Consider the following 19,888-nt stretch of genomic DNA (forward strand, 5'->3'; position numbering starts at 1 on the left):
GTATCGGGCTTTGCATGTGAGAAAAGTTCATGTTGCAAACCTTACTGGGATTTTGGGCAGGTTGTTGAGATGTTGCAGGTGACCTTTGCTACTCAATGTTTTAAAGGGCTTGGGGTAAATGGACACTCGTGTCCAAGGTACCACTCCATTGCATGCCACATACATCCTTCAGCCTCTCTTTTGGATTTGTTCTAAGACAAGGTCAAGTTGGCAGAGTTAACAGAGTTCTTGTTTTTTTTTTCTAATACAATCTTCTTATTTTTTCCTAGTTGTGGATTGGGAAAGCTTACTCTTAAATTGAGCCGCTATGGGTCAGGTTACTTTTTTGGCTGCGACAGTTATCCGGCGTGTAGGTATTGCTCTGTCAATTGCGCTTAATTTCTGGACTCTTGTCATCTCTTTGTTCATGTTTGTTGCCTCTTTAACATATCAACATCATCCAATATTGTTTACTATATAGCAATGATGGTGGGTAAGTTGGACAGTTATGCTATATTTCAATTGAGTAGCTCGTATCATCTGTTAGGGGAGGTACTCTCCATGTGTTTTTGAAGTGTCCTTGTAATTTTCTCTCTCACCCTTATTTAATAGAGGATCTGCAACGCTAAGCAAAGAGAGATTAATGCTAATACTACTTAGCAAACACACAATAAAAAAAAAGGCAATAGAGGCCCTAAACTATGTATGTTGCCAAAACATGAATAACGAGTTCCCAGATTAACACTTAAGATCTGATCTGGTATGCTGGTCAAACTAGATACATTACATACAAAAGGTTCTGGCTGTCCTCCAATCGTGCATGCTCTAACCCACATGAGAATTGCTTTGTCCTGCTGATTCACAACTTCTCTAGTGATCCACTAAGTGCCCTTACCGCCGTGTCACAAACTTTAAAAAAATAAAATAAAATTAATGAGGTCTTATTCCATGCCTAGTCGCACACGGGAATTTCACCTGGCTACACACATACCATACTAACCACACACACACCTGAGTACCACAAGAGGGTAGCACCCTTCCAAATATTGGCCACTTTATAGGCAGTGGACAAGCTGCGGGACGAACCCCACAAGTTAGTCGCTCGGCCGATTGGAGTGAACACCCTACACAACGTTGGTAGAACTCGGAGTTGCATTTTGAGTCACGATCTTTGATGTCCATGGCAACCATCGTCCCTGATCGAGAGCGTGAGCTTAGCTGATGGATGCTTACAAATGATCCTTGACTAGTCTTAATATAGGAATCTGATGGAAAGTTGTATGCCAGAAATATTTCAATCAAAAGGTCATTAATCATGTTCATATTGTGCCCAACTTGTGTCCCATCCATTTGTGCAGGTCTTGGGTGCCTACTGGGTTGTCAAAACTGCCCCAATCAGTTTTCACTCACCCTCATATCTTCCCCTTTAGACGGTTGCAGAAGAGAATCATTTCCATGAGCATCCCGCTTAGGGCATGCACGTGACATGGTGGTAGTAGAAATCTTGGGAAGAGAGAGGGGGGAGGGGGGTGAGGATGCATCTACTCTTGGTGCATGTGAAAATAATATATCTTGGCTGTGTTGGGCTTTGTGGAAATTTCTTTGGAGCATTGTCACAAAAGATTGTCCAGGTTTTTTGGGGAAATGCTTCTTGTATAAGGGAAACCGTGAGAAGTTATAATGTTACTACAGTTAAAAGGTTACATGTAGCTTGCTGAGAAAGAGGAACACAATACGTCAAGTTTTGGAAATTAAAACGAAACTTTAAAGCATTACATGGAGTGTACTTGGAAATGGGAGGAAAGTTTCAAAGAGAGGAGGATGCCATATGCACTCAAGATTTCCATGAGCTTCATCAGGGTGTTGTCACACAGACTCCTGGGAAAGAGGTGGCACCCATGTGATAGCATCGAGAGCAACGAGTATGCAGGGTAATGTCACAGGTAAGAATTGAGACTGCAAAACAGGCTATTCTTTGATGGCCAGCATAGGAGGAGATTAGAGGTCGCTTCCACTAATTATACAGAGAAGGGGTTTAGTCCTCTTAGCTGATTCGTGGAGGATTTGGTCCAGAGATACATGGCACTTTTTAAAGTTCTTGCAGGGGAAAACTCAGAGGGGGCAAAGAAGGCTGGAGCACCATGGCCAAACACTCCTGACAGCATTTTGCCAGAATGTTGGGTAGCGCACTTATCTGAGTAGGCCTGGAGCGTAGGGAGTCCTCATCACGGTCTCCATACAGGTGGTGCATCTAGATGCCATGGATTGTTCTAAGGACATCTTGGAGAGACTGAGGATTTGAGGAACCACATTCACTACCCAACAGGAGACCACAGTGGGTATGTGGACATACGCATGGAGGACTCAAAGGTGAGCTTCTGTGCTACCCTTTTTTTTTTTTTTCACAACTAGCCTTAGAAGTTAGGCCCAAGATCCTCCCGTAGTTACTGTTGTTCACCACCGGTAGGGGCCCACCCATAGGCGATTTTTAACTACCCGTAGGCGATGCTGCCGAGGAACACCTTGTGGGGTTTTGAACCCAGGATCTCCTGGTCTTAGGCAAACACCTTCACCACTTCTATCACCTCATTGATAATGAGGTTCTCCAGAGACTTTGTAACCCCATTGCTTTGACAAAGAGTAATCTTGCAGCCCTAGCAGAGCTACATGTGGGCAGAGCGCTTCTTAGAACGCTTTGTGGCAATGACCTGCCCTCGGTTCAACTTCTATTTCTTTTTTGTTACAGCTTTCAGGGCATAGATTGTGTACACATTTTACCTTCTTTGTCTCATAGGTCAATGTTTTCTTTCTTTCCAATGTGTTCAATATTGGGATTATCTGGTACTATCACTTTTTTGATGGCTCCATCAGCAACCTTTTTTTTTTGGTTGTCTTTTGACTCTTGTATGGCCTATTATACTTTTCTGAAAACAAAGAACCCTTAGCTTTGAAGATGAAGGCTCCTCCGTATGATGGCAAGTATGTTTAACATCAATCATATAAGTAGGTTTAACATCACATAGGCGTTGAGTGAGTGTAAATCTTATAACTTGGTTGAGAATCTTGAAGGACTTCACGAAGTGAAAATACCTTCACAAAAAGACCATGTAGGTTGGAAAGAATGAACAGGGATATTCTTGTTTGTTTCATTTAAATGGTTTGGTTGGGTACTGTTCTTTCCGATTGAATGGTGTGGTGGAATGAGTGGAGTTAGAATCAAAGACAGGAAATGTGGGTGTGTTTGCGAGCCTCGTAGACATTCAAAAGAATGTCAAAGAAGTATATTGTGTTTATCATCGATGCACCGGGGGCATCAAACCTCCCATAAATTTTTCTGCACATGAAACGCTCAAGGTGTGGCATATTCTTTCCATGAAGCGATCAAACCAGAAAGATTGGTTTGCAAACTTAGAAGTTTTTTTGGCCAGAAACGATTCTCCTTTTCTTAAAGCCCACTGCCTTGATATTTTTGAGTTGTGTCCTGAACTTGTCTGATTTTTGAATTGTTTTTCTCCTTGTGATTTTTTGTTTTGTTTTGGGTATCTTGTAGCTTCAAAGCAGAGGTTCTTGGCAATGAAGATGCAGATTCATCTGCAGAGGACGAGAGTAATGTAGTCTTCAAGAATATAGAACAAAATGATGTTTTGATTGGCTTGGATCCTGCCACAAGCTTAGAGGTAAGTCTTATGGGTTTAAACATCTTTTGGCGTGGATTGCTTGTTGAAATGGGCAACTTGTGTAATTCAAAAATGAAACTTCACTTGTATTTATTTGTAATTTTCGTCACCTTCACTTTTTTATATTAAAAAAAAGTGAAGCTCATTGATGCAAGATTCGAGGATGAGGCGGCTTTAGAACAATCCCTTTTGTGGGCAAGGTTGCCTTACAGGCAACCAAGATGGGTCGGCTGTTGGAATGCACAGCGGAAAATGAGACAAGTGCTGTGAGAAACAAAACACAGAAGTGTAGAGAGAGAGAAGCTGTATAAACTCTGCTATATACATGAAGATCTGATACAAAAAGAGTGTGGGGGGCAAGGGTGGTATTTGTACCACCCTACAGTGCTGGTCGGCCAGGTCAAAAACTGCCGACAGCCTGCACATCATGTCCACGACTGGAAATAGCCAGTTGGCCAGCAGAAGACATGGAGTTGGCCAAAACAGGAGGAGTTGGTCAGCACAAGACACCCCCCACGACCCAAAAACAGGGAGAAAAAACACGGAAAAATGGGATAAACTCCTGGGCGGGCACACCCACAGCAAAGGCCCTCACTGAGTAATATGTACAGATAGGAGATGATTGCTAACACCCTCTCTCAGCTCCTGGATGTGGAACCAACCCCAGTGAGCTGGAGTGCTGCTGGAGCATCGCCTGAGGTAGTGACTTCGTGAAGAGGTCTGTCGCATTGTCCTCTGTCAAACAAAACTCTAGCAGGATGTCATCAGCAAAAAACTTCTCACAAACAAAGTGACTTTGGATGACCGTGGGTTCCTCCTGTGGAAACCCAATCTCGCCAAGTATCCTCTACAACCTCACCACCTCGCAAGCAGCACCACAAGCAGCCCGCCGGTACTCTGCCTGTGTAGAAAACAAGGCAATAGTTGGCTCCCTCTTGCTGCTCCATGAAATAGCTCCTGAGCCAAGGGTAAAACCGTAGCCTGATGTAGATCTCCTCGTGTTTGGATCTCCTCCCCAATTTGAGTCACTCCAACCTTGGAGTCCGACTCCATCTGTCGTTCCCCCTCTAGTGTCATAGAGGAGTCTAAGATCCTTCGTACCTTGCAGATACCACAAGACCTGCGATCTTGCGTCCCAATGAATCTTCAAAGGGGTTTGCATAGATGAGCTCAACAGCCCGACTGGGAAGCTCAAGTCCAATCTGGTGTTTAGCAACAAAATCAATGAACCAACACGCTTCTGATACAAGGAGGCATCAACCTGCTCACAAGGATCATCAACTGGAACTTTGGTATGCCAAGTCCCTGGAGCCTGCGAGGAAGACCATACAAGGCCTTTGGTAACCTGTAAACCAATCCCTTTGATCCTGGAACCTCAAAGCCTGGAGACTGCTCAACATATACCTCCTCCTACAAGTCACCATTTGCCACTTGCATGTCTTTCCTCTAACTCTCTTGGGAAAGAGCTTCCTCAATTGCAGTAAGCTCTTTGTCCCGAATGATACGAGACATCAAAGCATAGTTCACCTGTAAAGGCTCCTCTTACTGACGAACGCAAGAACTGGAATGTCGCTGCCAACATCTGGCAAGCCATCCACCATTTGGTCCCAGAAAGCCTGTCGCAGCGTGTCCACATTCAAGTGGTCATGATGTATGTCAAATCTCCACCGGATCTTCTCGTGGAACGCTCCTGGTACGAGACTCGAAACCTGCAAACAAACAAACAAACAACAAGGGGGGTGCAGGCCTGACTCACCTCCCAACCACGATAGTCGTGGGTAATCCCACAGTCTTGGCTGTCCCCACCGAGCCACGAGCTGAGCTAACTAGGTTGACGTAGCGACCAATCTCCACCTCGCGACGTCCCATACCGCCACGAAGCTACCCTCGCGGGCCTGCCGACCTCGGTTGCATAAAGCAGGTGCACGTCTGCACTAGATCCAGGCTGCAGACCATAGAGCTCTCACAAATCTCGCGAGACTCTATATGACTAATGACTAACCTTGGCCACCCTTTTATAGGCACTTGGCCGGTCATCGGGCGTCCACACTTGGACGCCCGCCCGTCCATACTTGGGTGCCCGCCCGTTAGTCTTTCCCTAACTCAGCTCGCCAATCAGCCTGCCTAGCTCCAAGATTTTCCAAACCTCGAAGCTAGTCTTGTGTGCGTATAGCACACGATAGATACACACTGTGCACATGACATACTCCTCTTCCTCTAAGAGCTCACTCCTGAGTCACTAAAAAGCTAGGATAATCTCTCTGAAGAGTAGTCAATGTCTCCCATGTAGCGTCCTCCTCAACACAATCCTTCCACTTGATCTTGTATTCCGTGATAAGCATATTAGGCAATCTTCTTTCACGAAATCCAACAATCTTTTCAAGTTTGTGCGGAACAAATGTCATGTCCTCGACATCTATAATTTCTTGAGGAGTAACTAACTGGTCTGTTCCACCCAGTACTTCCTTAAGCCTACTGACATGAAATACAGGATGAACTTTCACATGAGAAGGCAAATCCAATTCATATGCAACTGAACCAATCCTTCGTGTAATACGAAATGGTCCACAGTATCTAGGGGATAATTTCGGAGATTGACCTGTCCGTAAAGTCTCGGAATCTTTCGGAACTCGCAAATACACCATCGTTCCTTCAGAGAATTCTCTGGGTGAATGATGTCTATTAGAATAAAATCTGTCTCGGTCTTGAGCACTTCTAATAGATTCCTTCGCAACTTGTAACATTTTCTTGCATATCGTGCAAAAAATTACGTGCTGCATCATGCTGAAGTCCTGAGAATCCTACTGTAATAGGTGATCTAGGTTGAAAACCATACATAAGCATGAAAGGACTAAAACTTGTACTCGTATGCTTAGTACTGTTATATGCAAATTCTAACATAGGAAGATAATCCTCCCATGAACTCTGTCTTTTGGATACATATGCTCGAAGCATATCCTCCAAAATTTGATTCACTCTTTCAGTCTGGCCATCAGATTGAGGATGATCTGAGGAACTCAAATTCAAAGTTGTTTCCAACTTCTCAAAAACAAGTTTTCAAAAATCACTCGTAAACTTAGAGTCCCTATCACTGACTGTGTCCTGCGGTAACCCGTACAGTCTAAACAATTGCTCGATAAACTGCCGTGCTAATTGCGTAGCTGTAATAGTCTTCCGGGTCGGTAAAAATCTAGCCATTTTTGTCAAGTGACCTACCACAACCCAAATAGAATCGTGGCCTTGATGTGTTCTTGGCAATCCGGTAATAAAATCCATGGAAATACTTTTCCATTTATTACCAAGGATTTGCAAAGGATGCAACAACCCAGCCTGTCTAAAGCGTTCAACTTTATTTGCCTGACAAATTTGACACTTGAGAACATAATCTTCTACATACTCTTTCATCTTTGGCCAATAAAAAGTGTGTTTCACTAACGATAGCGTCTTGTGTACCCGAGGGTGTCCCGCAGAAGGGCGTCGTGACACTTAGTACATTAAAAGTACTAAGTGTACTATGTACTATAACTTATGGGCTTGTACACACTATAAGGGTGGGCATAATGCCTTTATCCCAACAACCTCCCACTTAAAGGCAAAGTGCCCTTAAGTAAAGGAAAAGAAAAATCAGCATGTACATGATAATATACAAGGCCATATCAAGGCTGAAACTGGCCTCATCCAATGCCCATCAAGTGTCTGCAATGAGCAAATTGCTCTGGAGGCAAACTCTTTGTCAACAGATCAGCCGGGTTGTCATCCGTATGAATCTTAACAAGCTGAATTTGCTTGTTCTCTATCACCTCTCTGATGAAGTGAGACTTCACATCCACATGCTTCGTCTTTGCATGAAAGACAGGGTTCTTTGCCAACTGGATGGCACTCTGACTGTCACAATGCAACAATGGAATATCCCCTGTATAACCCAAATCAACCACTAACCGAGATAGCCATAATGCCTCCTTGCAAGCCTCTGTGGCTGCAATATACTCGGCCTCTGTAGTAGATAAGGCTGTGCACTTCTGCATCCTGGATATCCATGACACAGCACCTCCTGTGAATGTAAACACATAACCGGTAGTAGACTTCCGGTTATCTGGATGACCGGCATAATCCGAGTCCGTGTAACCATGCACTAATGCATCCTGTTTGCCAAAACAAATGCACATATCCTGTGTGCCCTTCAGGTATCTCATGACACCTTTCACTGCGTCCCAATGCTTCTTGCCAGGGTTGGCCATGTATCTAGAAACCACTCCCACTGCAAATGCAATGTCCGGCCTAGTAGCAACCATGGCATACATGAGACTGCCACAAGCTGAAGCATACGGAATCTTGGCCATATCAGCCCTGTCACTGTCCCGACTGTGGGCTGTCCTTAGCACTGAGTTTCACATATGGAGGCAAAGGAGTACTAGTCTTCTTCCCCCCGTCCATATTGAACCTCTGCAAAACTTTGCCAATGTATTCCTTCTGAGACAAATACAACACATGCTGATTTCTGTCCCGAAGTATCCGCATACCCAAAATGTGATTTGCATCACCCAAATCCTTCATATCAAAGGTCTGATGCAGCCTCTTCTTCAAGGCATCCATCTCCTTACGAGATTTCCCGGCAATCAACATATCAACAACATACAAGATGAGGATCAATAGACTGCCATCCAAAGCTTTCTTGGTGTATAAGCAACGATCTATGTCACTTCTCCTGAAATCTTGTGATTTCATGAATGTATCAAATTTATGATACCATTCCCTTGGTGCCTGTTTGAGCCCATAAAGACTCTTTTTCAGCTTGCATACAAGCTTCTCCTTTCCATTCACTGCATAACCCTCTGGCTGTTGCATATATATCTCCTCATGGAGATCACCGTGAAGAAAAGCAGTCTTCACATCCATTTGAATCAAATCCAGATCATCATGAGCAACCAAAGCTAACACAGCTCTAAGTGTGGTCATTTTGACCACTGGAGAGAAGATCTCATCAAAGTCCACACCATATTCCTGCTTGAAGCCCTTAGCCACTAACCTGGCTTTGTATCTTGGCTTTGCATCAGGTGCAACTTTGAGCCTGTAAACCCACTTACATGGTAAAACCTTCTTGCCTGCAGGCAAATGCACCAACTTCCATGTTCCATTTTTGTGCAGAGAATCCATCTCTGACTTCATGGCAGGCTCCCAAAGAGCTTTGTCTGCCCTCTGTAAAGCCTCCTTATAACATGAGGGCTCCCCATAGTCAGTAAGCATCAAGTAGTCAACCCCTGGAACAAACCTGTCAGGGGCTCTGGAGGGTCTTGTGGACCTCCGTACCCAATGACCATCATTTGCAGGTTGCTGTCCAGCCTGCATATCACCCATTGGTGGCTCCTGTTCCATGCCATATGGTTGAAAAATCATGCCCGGTATTTCCTCTAACTGTGGTATATCCAAAGGGATATCTTCTGCCATCTCTGGCTGTCCATTTGGACCATTTTTAGCACCATTTAAGGGCTGGTTTTGCTGCTGTAATGGCTGATTTACAGCCCTTGGTTGTTGTCCATGATGTCCATCATCATCAAAGATGACTCTGCCAGGCTTCTGTTGCCTTGCAGGCTCCTTATACATGCATGTTTCATCAAAAATGACATCATTGCTGCGTATAATCTTTCTATTCACGGGATCCCAAAGTCGATACCCCATTTCACCTTTGTCACCATATCTTAGGAATATGCATTTGTGAGACTTAGGATCAAGTTTGGTGCGCATTTCCCTGCGTATGTGCACGTACGCAACGCAACCAAACACTCTCAAGTGCTTGTATGACGGAGGCTTCCCTGTCCATACTTCCTCTGGCACTTTCCCACCAAGCCTTGTGTTAGGTGACCTGTTTATAAGATGAACGGCTGTCATAACAGCTTCAGCCCAAAAACCATGAGGTAACGCAGCATGTGACAACATAGAACGGACCTTCTTTTGAATGGTCCTGTTCATCCTCTCTGCTGTCCCGTTTTGTGGAGGATCATAAGGAGTAGAGAGCTCCCTCTTGATGCCTTTAGCATCACAAAAGTCCTGAAACTGTTTGGACATATACTCTCCACCATTGTCGGAACGCAAAGCCTTCAGTGTTTTGCCAGTTTGATTCTCAACATGAGCAACAAACTTCTGAAACACTGAGAATGTATCACTCTTCAAACGAAGAGGATAAACCCACACCTTGCGTGTGGCATCATCAATAAATGACACAAAATATTTTGCCCCTTCCAAAGAAAGCTGAGGCATCTCACATACATCTGTATGCACAAGCTCTAACTAAGCATCTTTCTGTCCAAGAGCTTTCTTGTGGGGGCACTGGAGTTGCCTGCCATATATACAATGCTCACAAAACTGAAAACTTGAAAACTTTAGAGAAGGCAAGTAACCCAAACGAGACAATTGCTCCATTCCTTTGACACTCATGTGTCCCAACCGGCTATGCCACATAGAGATTTCCGGCAGCTAGGTTGCATTTACATTAGCATGGTGACAAACACCTGCATGCATGAAGTAAAGAGTGTCCACCTTAGAGCCTCTGGCAACAACCAGTGAGCCCTTACTAATCTTCCACTTTCCACGACCAAATGTGGTAACATAATCAGCATCATCAAGCTGTCCAGTAGAAAGCAGGTTCTTCTTGATCTCAGGCACATGCCTGACATCATGGAGCATAAGCTGTGAGCCATCTGAAAACACAAGCCTCACATCACCTCTGCCAAGAATCTTGCATGCATGGTTATCTCCCAAATAAACTACTCCTTCATTGCCAGTAGTATACCTGACAAACAAGTCTCTGCAACCTGTGACATGAAAGGAGGCACCTGAATCAATGATCCACGAGTGCATACCATGTCCATCTCCTGCAAGTAGTGAATGGGCATCAAGTGAAGACGTGAATAGGACCTCATCCTCACTGTCACCTGCATGTGACACATTGACTTCTTCAATCTTGACTCCACTTTTGCCCTTTGGCTTCATCTTTGTCTTTGTCCTTTCCTTTGCCCTTTTCCTTTTGATCATTCTTCCATTTGTAGCATTGCTTTTTGATGTGTCCCTTCTTGCTACAATAATGGCATTCCAAGTCCTTTTTGGAGCGAGACTTGCTCCTTCCCCGTTCTTGGCTTTTACCCCTTTGCTGGGATCTCCCACGTGCATTCATTGCATTGGACTTTCCAACAGAATTGTTCTTCCTGTTCATCTCTTCTTGAAGAAGAGCACCCTCCACATCTGCATATGACAGCATAGCATTCGAATTGCTAGTGGCTGTCCTGAATGTGTCCCAACTCTCTGGCAAAGTGCATAAGAGAAAGGTGGCTTTGAACTCATCGTCCATTGCCAACTTTTGATTGATAACCTGGCTGACAATACCATTAAACTCATTTAGATGGGCTGTCATAGACGCCCCTTCCTTCATCTGAAGACCTATGAGTTTCTTCAACCAATACACTTTGCTTGAGGCACTTTGTTGGGCATACAAGTCCTGCAATCTCTGCCACATTCCCCAAGCTGTCTTCTCTTCACGAATGCTGAAAAGTAAAGAGTCTGACACAGACAACATGATAGTAGATCTTGCCAGCTCATGCTATCTTCCCACTCTTCAGCAGTAAGAGAAGCAGGCATTACACCCCTTTCTTTGATAGGCTTGTGCTGCTTCTTCTGGAGCAACACATTATAGCACTGGGTTTGCCAAATATCATAGTTATGTGAGCCTTCAAGCTTCTTGATGTGAAGCAATGAAGAGCTCTCACCTGTGGTTGCCATAGCAATATGCAACCTGTCAATGCCTGACTCCCTGCAAAATGTGCAAACACTGCACCAAAAGCACACAAAGTGCTCACAGTTGTTCTCCCAAAGTTTATCTCCCACTGCACAAGCACAAATGCAACTTTACTCCCACTTTATGTGATGAAATCACCAAAATCTGGTTGCTGCAGATTTAGGACAGCTCCTTAAATGTGCTCTGTTGCCCTTCCAAAGTACTGTACAGCAGTACTAAGCATAGTTGCAAACATTCGCGAATGCATGGTGTTGCAAACGTTTGCAAACGTTTGCAAACGTTTGCAGTTTGCATCCCTTTGCAAACTTGACCTGCAATTTCAAGTTTCAAGCTTTCAAGTTTTTCATTGTGTTTTCAAGCATTGACTTTGAACATTCTATTTATGCCCAAAAAAATTATTTTTTTAACCTGCCACGAATGCGAATGCATCCACCCTCAATGCATTCTTTTGCAAACTCGGCATTCTCGAATGCGAATGCACGAATGCAAAGAATGCTTGCAACTATGGTACTAAGTGCTCACCAATGATGTACCAAACTTGTACCGGCAAGTACAGCAGCTGAAAATGAGCCTTTTCCTCACTCAAATCAATGTGCAGCCATGCCAAAACTTGTACAAAGCTGTACCAAATTTGTACCAGCAAGTACAGAAGCAATAAATGCTCTCTTGGCTGTCCAAATGAGTGAAAATCAGACTTTTACAGTCCCGAACACTGCATACAACAGTCCCGAACAGAAATTGGGCAAAAGCCCCTTGACTGCAAGCTGATTTCTGAGGATTCAAGGCATAAAAGTCTTGCCTGCTGCGTTGCCAAGCTCAACAAGCATAAAATCTTGAAAAGCCCCTTGATTTAAGATCAATTTATGATCATACATGGTACATTAACGCACATGAAGGCATCCAGAGTCTTCGCAATGCTTTCCCCTGGCCACATATACATCCAATACATAAAAGCCCCTTGATTTACAGGCACATTGAGTGCTTGACAGGCATCAACACGTTGCCCAAAGCATCAAATGCGAGTGCCTGCATGCAAATCAATCCAATCGGCACAAAAGCCCTTTGATCTGCACTGCAATTTGCTGCAATTTTGCCCGAATGTGAAATTTCTCACATCATACAGCATGTATGAATGCTTAATTGCACAATTACATCAAAAGCCCCAAATTTTGACATCCAATTTCCTGCAAATTGATCTTGATTGTGACCAATGTCACCCAATTTTGCCAATTTTGCCAATTTTGCTCAAAAATTGAGCAATTTGGCACCTTTACCTGCTCAATTGATGGTTGTACCTGCCCAATTGCAAATCCCAAAAGAAATTGAAGCAAATACCTCATAATTTCTGATTGCAGGAAAAGGGGAGGCGTCGAATTTGCTCTGATGAGGTGCTGCTGCAGAAATCTGATGCTGCTGTTCGTGCAGACCTTTGTAGTCGGGCATTGGATGACAGGCGAATGACAGTTCAAGGGATTGTGGGTTCGTGTCCCACCGACGGGCGTGCCAGGAGGTGGTTGTCTTTCTCCACCTCGCCTACTCACGTATGCTGTTGACGCTGCCCCACGGCTGCATCCAGTATTGCAGGGCAGCGTGTAGGCGGCCTCTCTCACCCCACCAGGCAGCGGCAACGTGTAGGCGAATTCTGTAGCGTGGAGTCAAACTGACAGGCGACGGGCTCCACCTCCTTCACCACTTCGCGCAGGCCTCTACGCCCAGCAGCAAGCCGTCTAACGTCTAACAGGTTGCTGCCTGCAATGTCCTCTTGTGGAAAGGCGCTGACGCGTGGCGATGGGTTACTTGTTGGGGTTGAGTGTGCTATCGAGTCGGCAACGCACGGCGGAAACTTATTTCTCCCGCTCGACGCCCGACTCCTGCTGCGCGTGAAAAATCCACGTAAGTCTCTTCTGCACGTCGCCCACGTTTGCCTGCGAGACTGATTCAACGCAGAAATGGCTGCTCGCCACCTTCTCTTTCCGCCCACCTGCCTGCGACTGCTGTGATGCTGTAGATGGTTCGCTACCTGCTGTGCGCTGCTTTGCAGCACCTGTGCCTTGCTCACGCTGGCTAGAAAGTTCCTCTGCTCGTGCCAAGCTCAAGGCTCCATAGCCGAGCTTCTTCTTCGCGATGAAGATGACTCCGCACACCCGCACACACACAGACACAACCGTGGCTCTGATACCAGTTGAATGGGAGAGTTAATTAGGGTTTCATGTGGGGGACATACACACAGAGAAAGAAGGGGGAGAGAGAGAGAGTTGTGGGGATAAGTCAACTCATGGAGATGAGTGTGTGACTCCCCTATCACACATGTATATTGCACTAGTACACATAGTGCACTTAGTACATTAAAAGTACTAAGTGTACTATGTACTATAACTTATGGGCTTGTACACACTATAAGGGTGGGCATAATGCCTTTACCCCAACAGTAGTGTGAGCTGAGAGTACTCTCGCACAAATTTCCGAAGAAAAACAACAAAACCGAGAAAAGAACGAAGTTGTTTCATTGTTCGCGGTATAGGCCAGTCCAGAACCTTCTGAACTCGGTCATAGTCAATGCTCAATCCATCTCTAGTGATCTTGTGTCCCAAGTAAATGATGTCTGCCATAAAAAACTCACATTTACTTAACCTAGCATATAGTCGATTTTATCTTAAAATAGATAAGACAATCGTGAGGTGTCTAACATGATCCTCAAGAGTACGACTATATATCAAAATATCATCCAGGAACACCACCACAAATTTTCCCAAATGTTCATGAAAAAGATCGTTCATCATTTGCTAGAAAGTCACTGGAGCATTGGTTAATCCAAAAGGTAATAGGAGAAACTCGTAATGGCCATACCTAGTCCAAAAGGCGGTTCTTTCGACATGCCTTTCATGAATACGTATGTGGTGATAGCTAGTACGTAAATCTATCTTCGTGAAATATTTCGCTCTTGCTAACCGGTCAATCAGGTCATCTGATCTAGGGAGAGGATAACGGTTCTTAATTGTTAGCTTGTTCAATCTCTTGTAATCTATACACATTCTCTAGGTGTTGTCTTTCTTTCTCCTAAGCAACACAAGTGCACCCCAAGGGATTTACTTGGACGGATCTGGTCCATCCTCAAATAATCTTCGAGTTGTTTAGCCAACTCATCTTCCTCAGCTTGGCTCATCGTGTAAGGTGGAATATTGACTGGATGGGCACTAGGGATCAAATCAATACGATGATCTACTGCCCTTTCAGGTGGTAAACTCGATGGCAGTTCCTTAGGAAATACATCTTGAAACGAATCAAGGATCTTCTGTAATTCTTTGCTTTCAAACACACTTAATTCATTGACTTCCATGGAAGGGATGAGAAATGAAGAAAGTGGAATCAATACACAATGGAAAGCGGTATACAAAGAAGAATCCAGTATATTTTCAAAATCAACTGTATTTACAAGAGGTCCCTGAGAGGGATGTATACAATCACCTAAAATACTATACTGGGTGTTCCTATGCTGAAAAGAAAAAATATGACTAGACCAATCTATCTGGACTTGAAGAGTCTTAAACCACGCAATCCCTAATAACAAGTCTACATTTTCTAGGTGCATAATACAACATTCCAGAGTATCTTTGTAGTCCCGAATCTGGATTGGAAGCATCTCCACCTTTCGATCCCATACTTGCCTTCCCGCAGGTAGGCGTACCTCATAGGTATGATCGCTGGGTGTCGTATCAAGACTCAATTTTTGCACAAGTTTATAGTTAACAAAGTTGTGTGAGTTGCCAGGGTCTAGAAGAATGTGAATTCTATGGCCATTCACTTCTTCATAAACTCGGAGAAGATCATGCAAGCCAAATACTTCAGAGGTGAACAGACAATCAGAACATGTACTAGGGCGAGAAAGTACAGTAACTGACGTACGTGTCAAAGACAACTGATTAGCTGCCTTTGGCTTGGGTCTTGTGTTGGTCTTTGCACCCTTTTGCTTCGGGCACTTGTTACCATATTATAGTAGTGATGTGTGTGAACACACTTAGGACCGCCGGGGCACTTTTTCCCTCACTAGGAGGTTTTTTCCCCCGTGCATTGTATATACGCCCATTATCTTCTAGGGCTTGTTATCTTTCATTTTTGGCACTCATAATACACTACTGTGTTGTGCTCAAGCTTCCTCATCTTCTTGAAGTTGTGTGTGCATTCCTGCAACCCTAATTCCAACAATTGGTATCAGAGCAGGCTTCCTCCTCCCGGGCAGCATCACCGGCACCTGCCGCTTCATCTCCTCCGATTGCGACGAGGTTTCACGAGCGTCTGCAGGTTAGTATATGCCGTGAGAGAGCCCGTAGGGCTTGTTCGTTTCAGAATTTTGATCTGAAGTCATTTCGCCCTCCGTTTTTGCATTCCAAGTACTGCGCAGGCAAAATCGTCCTACTGTGCAGATTTTCTGTCAAGATTAAAATCTGCAGGACAGGTGCCCATTCGTCTGTTTTGGGCTGTGCTACATAGCACAGGTCGATTTTATACAGGTTTACCTCTTACAGACAGCATTTACATCTAGTAGTACAGTCATTGGCCATGGCTGACAACAATGATGTATTCCGCATGTTGGCTGCTGAGGATAAGTTGGATGGCACCAACTATCCATTGTGGGCATATATGATGCGACATGTATTGGTAGCAAAGGGGTTATGGAACATTGTGCAGGGTATTGATGCACGTCCTATTGTGGCTGGGAATGCTGCAAACACATCAGAAACAGGTACTGTTGATGATGGTGCAGGCACAAGTGCTGTAGCAGCTGTTCGAGAACCACCACTTTCAGCAGAGCAGATTCGTTGGGATGGTAGAGATGCGCAGGCTCATGCCTTGATTGCGCTGTCTGTCAAACGTACCATTATCCCACATATTCGCTCCTGCAGGACTTCTAAGGATGCTTGGGATGTACTTGCCACATTGTATCAGGCAAGAAATGAGGCTCGTGTTGCTTACCTCCGAAAACAGTTGGAGAGTGAGCATATGAACGAAGGTGATTCTATGGATAGCTTTTTGACAAAGATCAAGGATTTCAAAGAGCAGCTCATTTCTGCAGATGAAATCCTGTCAGACAGTTCACTTGTGCAGACTGTTTTGAATGGTCTACCAGATTCTTATCAGGGTTTTGCTTCCACTCTTCGCTTGATGATGAAAGGCAATCCCAATGCCTTATCATTTGAGGAGTTAGTTTCTGTTTTGCTGCAAGAAGACCAGTCAAGGCAAAACAGGAATATTATGCGTGTCGCAGATCAAGCTTTCGTTGCTAGTCAGAGAAGCGGGAAAGGTAAAGCTGGCTTTTCTTCTAGTAAGCAGAAATCTGCAAATGCTGCGCAACCAAAGAAGGAAGACAAAGATGAGAAGAAGGGTGACAAACAGAAGACATTTTGCAAGTACTGTAAGGGAAATGATCATGTCATCAAAGCGTGTCCTAAGCTGGCTGCGAAAGAGGCTAAGAAGAAAGAGGCTGGTATGGCTGTTGCAGATGCCTCTCCTTCTAACAATGAATCTGCTAATGTTGTTCAAGATACAGAATGGGCATTCAATGCGCAATGCAGTTATGACCCATCTTTGCATGACACATGTATGTCTGCAGTAGATTCAGATGTATGGTACTTTGACAGTGGTGCCACTAAGCATATCACCTCGCAGCGCAGTTTATTCACTTTCCTTGAGTCTGCTCCCACAGGGAATACTGTCACTTGTGCCAATAACTCCTCTTATCCCGTTGAAGGAGTTGGACAGATTGTGCTGAATGTTGCAAATGGCAACACCTTTACACTTTTTGATGCATTGTATGTGCCAGGGATCAAAAAGAATCTGCTGTCAGTCTCCGCATTTGCCAAAACAGGTTTGGTTGTAAAATTTGTGGATGACAGATGTACTGTTCATGATCTCTCTTGTGGTGACATCATTGTAGCATCTGGTTCACTATGTCGAGGGCTGTATAAGCTCAATATGGATGGCAAATGTGTAGAGGATTCAGCATGTGCTATTATGGATACGCAGGCTATTTCAGATGCAAAACTGTGGCATGCACGTTTTGGTCATCTGAATTTTGCAAGTTTGCTGCGCCTGCAGAAATCTGAAATGGTGTCTTCTTTGCCTAAGCTTGAGGCACCTGTCAAGCATGTTTGTGAGGGCTGCATATTGGGTAAAATGCAGCGTGCTTCCTTTCCCAAAGATGGATCAGTGAGAGCTGAACGCAGATTGCAGCTTGTTCACAGTGATGTTTGTGGTCCCATGCAAACTCCATCATTTGGAAACTACCTTTACTTCGTGACTTTCATTGATGATTTTACCAGGCATGCATGGGTATATCCTTTGAAGGCAAAGTCCGAAGTGTTTTTGTGCTTCAAACAGTTTTTGGTTATGGCTGAAAATGTGTCAGAAAGTAAGATGGGCACCCTCCGTTCAGATCGAGGGGGGGAGTATATGTCTTCAGAATTTAATGCATTTCTGGCTGAGCGTGGGATAAAACACCAATGTACAGTGCCGTATACACCACAGCAAAATGGTGTGGCTGAGAGAAAAAACAGGTCTCTCATGGAAATGGCAAGATGTATGGTTAAGAGTCAAAGTCTACCACATGGTTTTTGGCTTGAGGCTGTCATGTGTGCCACTTATGTACTAAACAGGTGTCCCACCAAAGCATTACAGGTTGTCACTCCATATGAGGCTTGGCATAGCCGCAAGCCATCTGTTGGCCATTTACGTGTTTTTGGTTGCCTGGCATATGCATTAGTGCCTGTGCAACATCGCAGAAAATTGGATGACAAAGCTGTCAAATGTATTTTTGTTGGATATAGTGCTGAGAGCAAAGGCTATCGTTTGTATCATCCACAGACAAAGTGCATTTTGGTTAGCCGTGATGTTGTATTTGTGGAAGATGCAGTTCAGCCCTTGGTTTCATGTACTAAGGAGACAGATATCAGTTCACGTGATGTCTATGATACATTGTTGCCTCTTTTCAGTGGTGCACAGTCAAGTGCAATACCTCATGAGGCAGTTTTTCAGCCTATGCAGGTTTTAAATGATGGCACAGATCAGCCTATATCTGATGCAGATGTGCATGATGCACTTGAGGATGAGAGACAAGAGATTGAGGGCTCTAGGAATATGCCTAGATGGCTGGTGCAAACTTTGCGTGACAGCAAGTTGGATGCCCCTTTGTCTAGTCGCACTCGTTCTGGCTCTCATGGTGCCTCTTATGCGTCAGATTGTTATGCATTGGCTGTTTCTAGTATGTGCGATGAAAGTGAGCCTGTTTCATTTGATGAGGCACAAAGTTCAGAAAATTGGATGGCTGCTATGCAAGCAGAATACGATGCTATTATGAAGAATGGTACATGGTCTTTATGTGACTTGCCCCCTGGCAAGAAGGCCATTGGCACTAAGTGGGTATACAAATTGAAGTGTAAGCCTGATGGCACAGTGGATCGCCATAAGGCTAGGCTTGTTGCAAAAGGTTATGCTCAAGAGAAGGGCATTGATTTTGATGAGACTTTTGCTCCCACATGTCGTATGACCACTGTTCGTAGCATCTGTGCATTAGCAGCTCATAATGGTTGGAATGTACATCAGCTGGACATAAAGACTGCGTTCTTAAATGGAGATTTGCATGAGGAGGTGTATGTATCGCAGCCTCGTGGTTTTGTTCAAAGAGGGCAGGAAAACAAAGTGTGCAGGTTAAAAAAGGCTTTATATGGTTTAAAGCAAGCTCCACGAGCTTGGTATGAAAAAATACATGCATATTTGACTGCACATGGGTTTCAGAATAGTCCAACAGAAAGCACTTTGTATGTTAAACGTGTGGATGGTGTACATCTAATCATTGCTCTCTATGTCGATGACATGCTGCTCACAGGACCAAATGAGAGTCATATTGCTGATTTTAAGGCTGATTTGAATGCCTCTTTTGAGATGTCAGATTTGGGGCATTTGCATCATTATTTGGGGATACAATTTAAGCAGTGTGATGGAGGTATTGCTTTGTGTCAGACAAAGTATATTGAAACATTGTTGCGGAGATTTGGCCTTGAAGACTGCAAGCCTATTGCTACTCCAATGGAGACAGGTTTGAAGTTGAGTCTTCATGATGCTGGAGATCACTTTGATGTCACACTCTATCAGACAGCTGTTGGTTGCCTCATTTATGTATGCATTACGAGGCCAGACATTCAGTTTGCAGTCTCACAGGTGAGCAGATTTATGCATAGCCCAGGCATTAAGCATTGGCAGGCAGTGAAGCGTATCTTTCGCTATTTGAGTGGTACTCGGCATCTTGGGTTGTTTTATCCCAAGGGGGGATCATTGCCGCCAGATTTACATGCTTTTTCAGATTCTGACTGGGCTGGTTGTTATGACACACGCGTGTCCACGAGTGGTTTTTGCTTCATGCTTGGAAGCTCATGCATATCATGGTTGAGCAAGA

The 19,888-nt window shown here is 44.3% G+C and overlaps 1 protein-coding gene across 1 annotated transcript in view; it reads left to right on the forward strand.

Annotated features, from left to right (window-relative positions):
• Window positions 1–19,888, forward strand: part of LOC147627834 (uncharacterized) — a 52,356-nt gene that overhangs the window by 25,022 nt on the left and 7,446 nt on the right. Inside the window, exons 15-17 of the mRNA XM_086814808.1 lie at window positions 61–137; window positions 270–353; window positions 3,530–3,656. Coding sequence (XP_086670934.1) covers window positions 61–137; window positions 270–353; window positions 3,530–3,656 — 288 coding nt within the window. The remainder of the gene's footprint in view (window positions 1–60; window positions 138–269; window positions 354–3,529; window positions 3,657–19,888) is intronic.

The sequence above is a fragment of the Cibotium barometz genome, chromosome 20, assembly GCF_041138505.1.
Source record: "Cibotium barometz isolate CiBa-2024 chromosome 20, ASM4113850v1, whole genome shotgun sequence".
NCBI classification, from domain to species: Eukaryota; Viridiplantae; Streptophyta; class Polypodiopsida; order Cyatheales; family Cibotiaceae; genus Cibotium; species Cibotium barometz.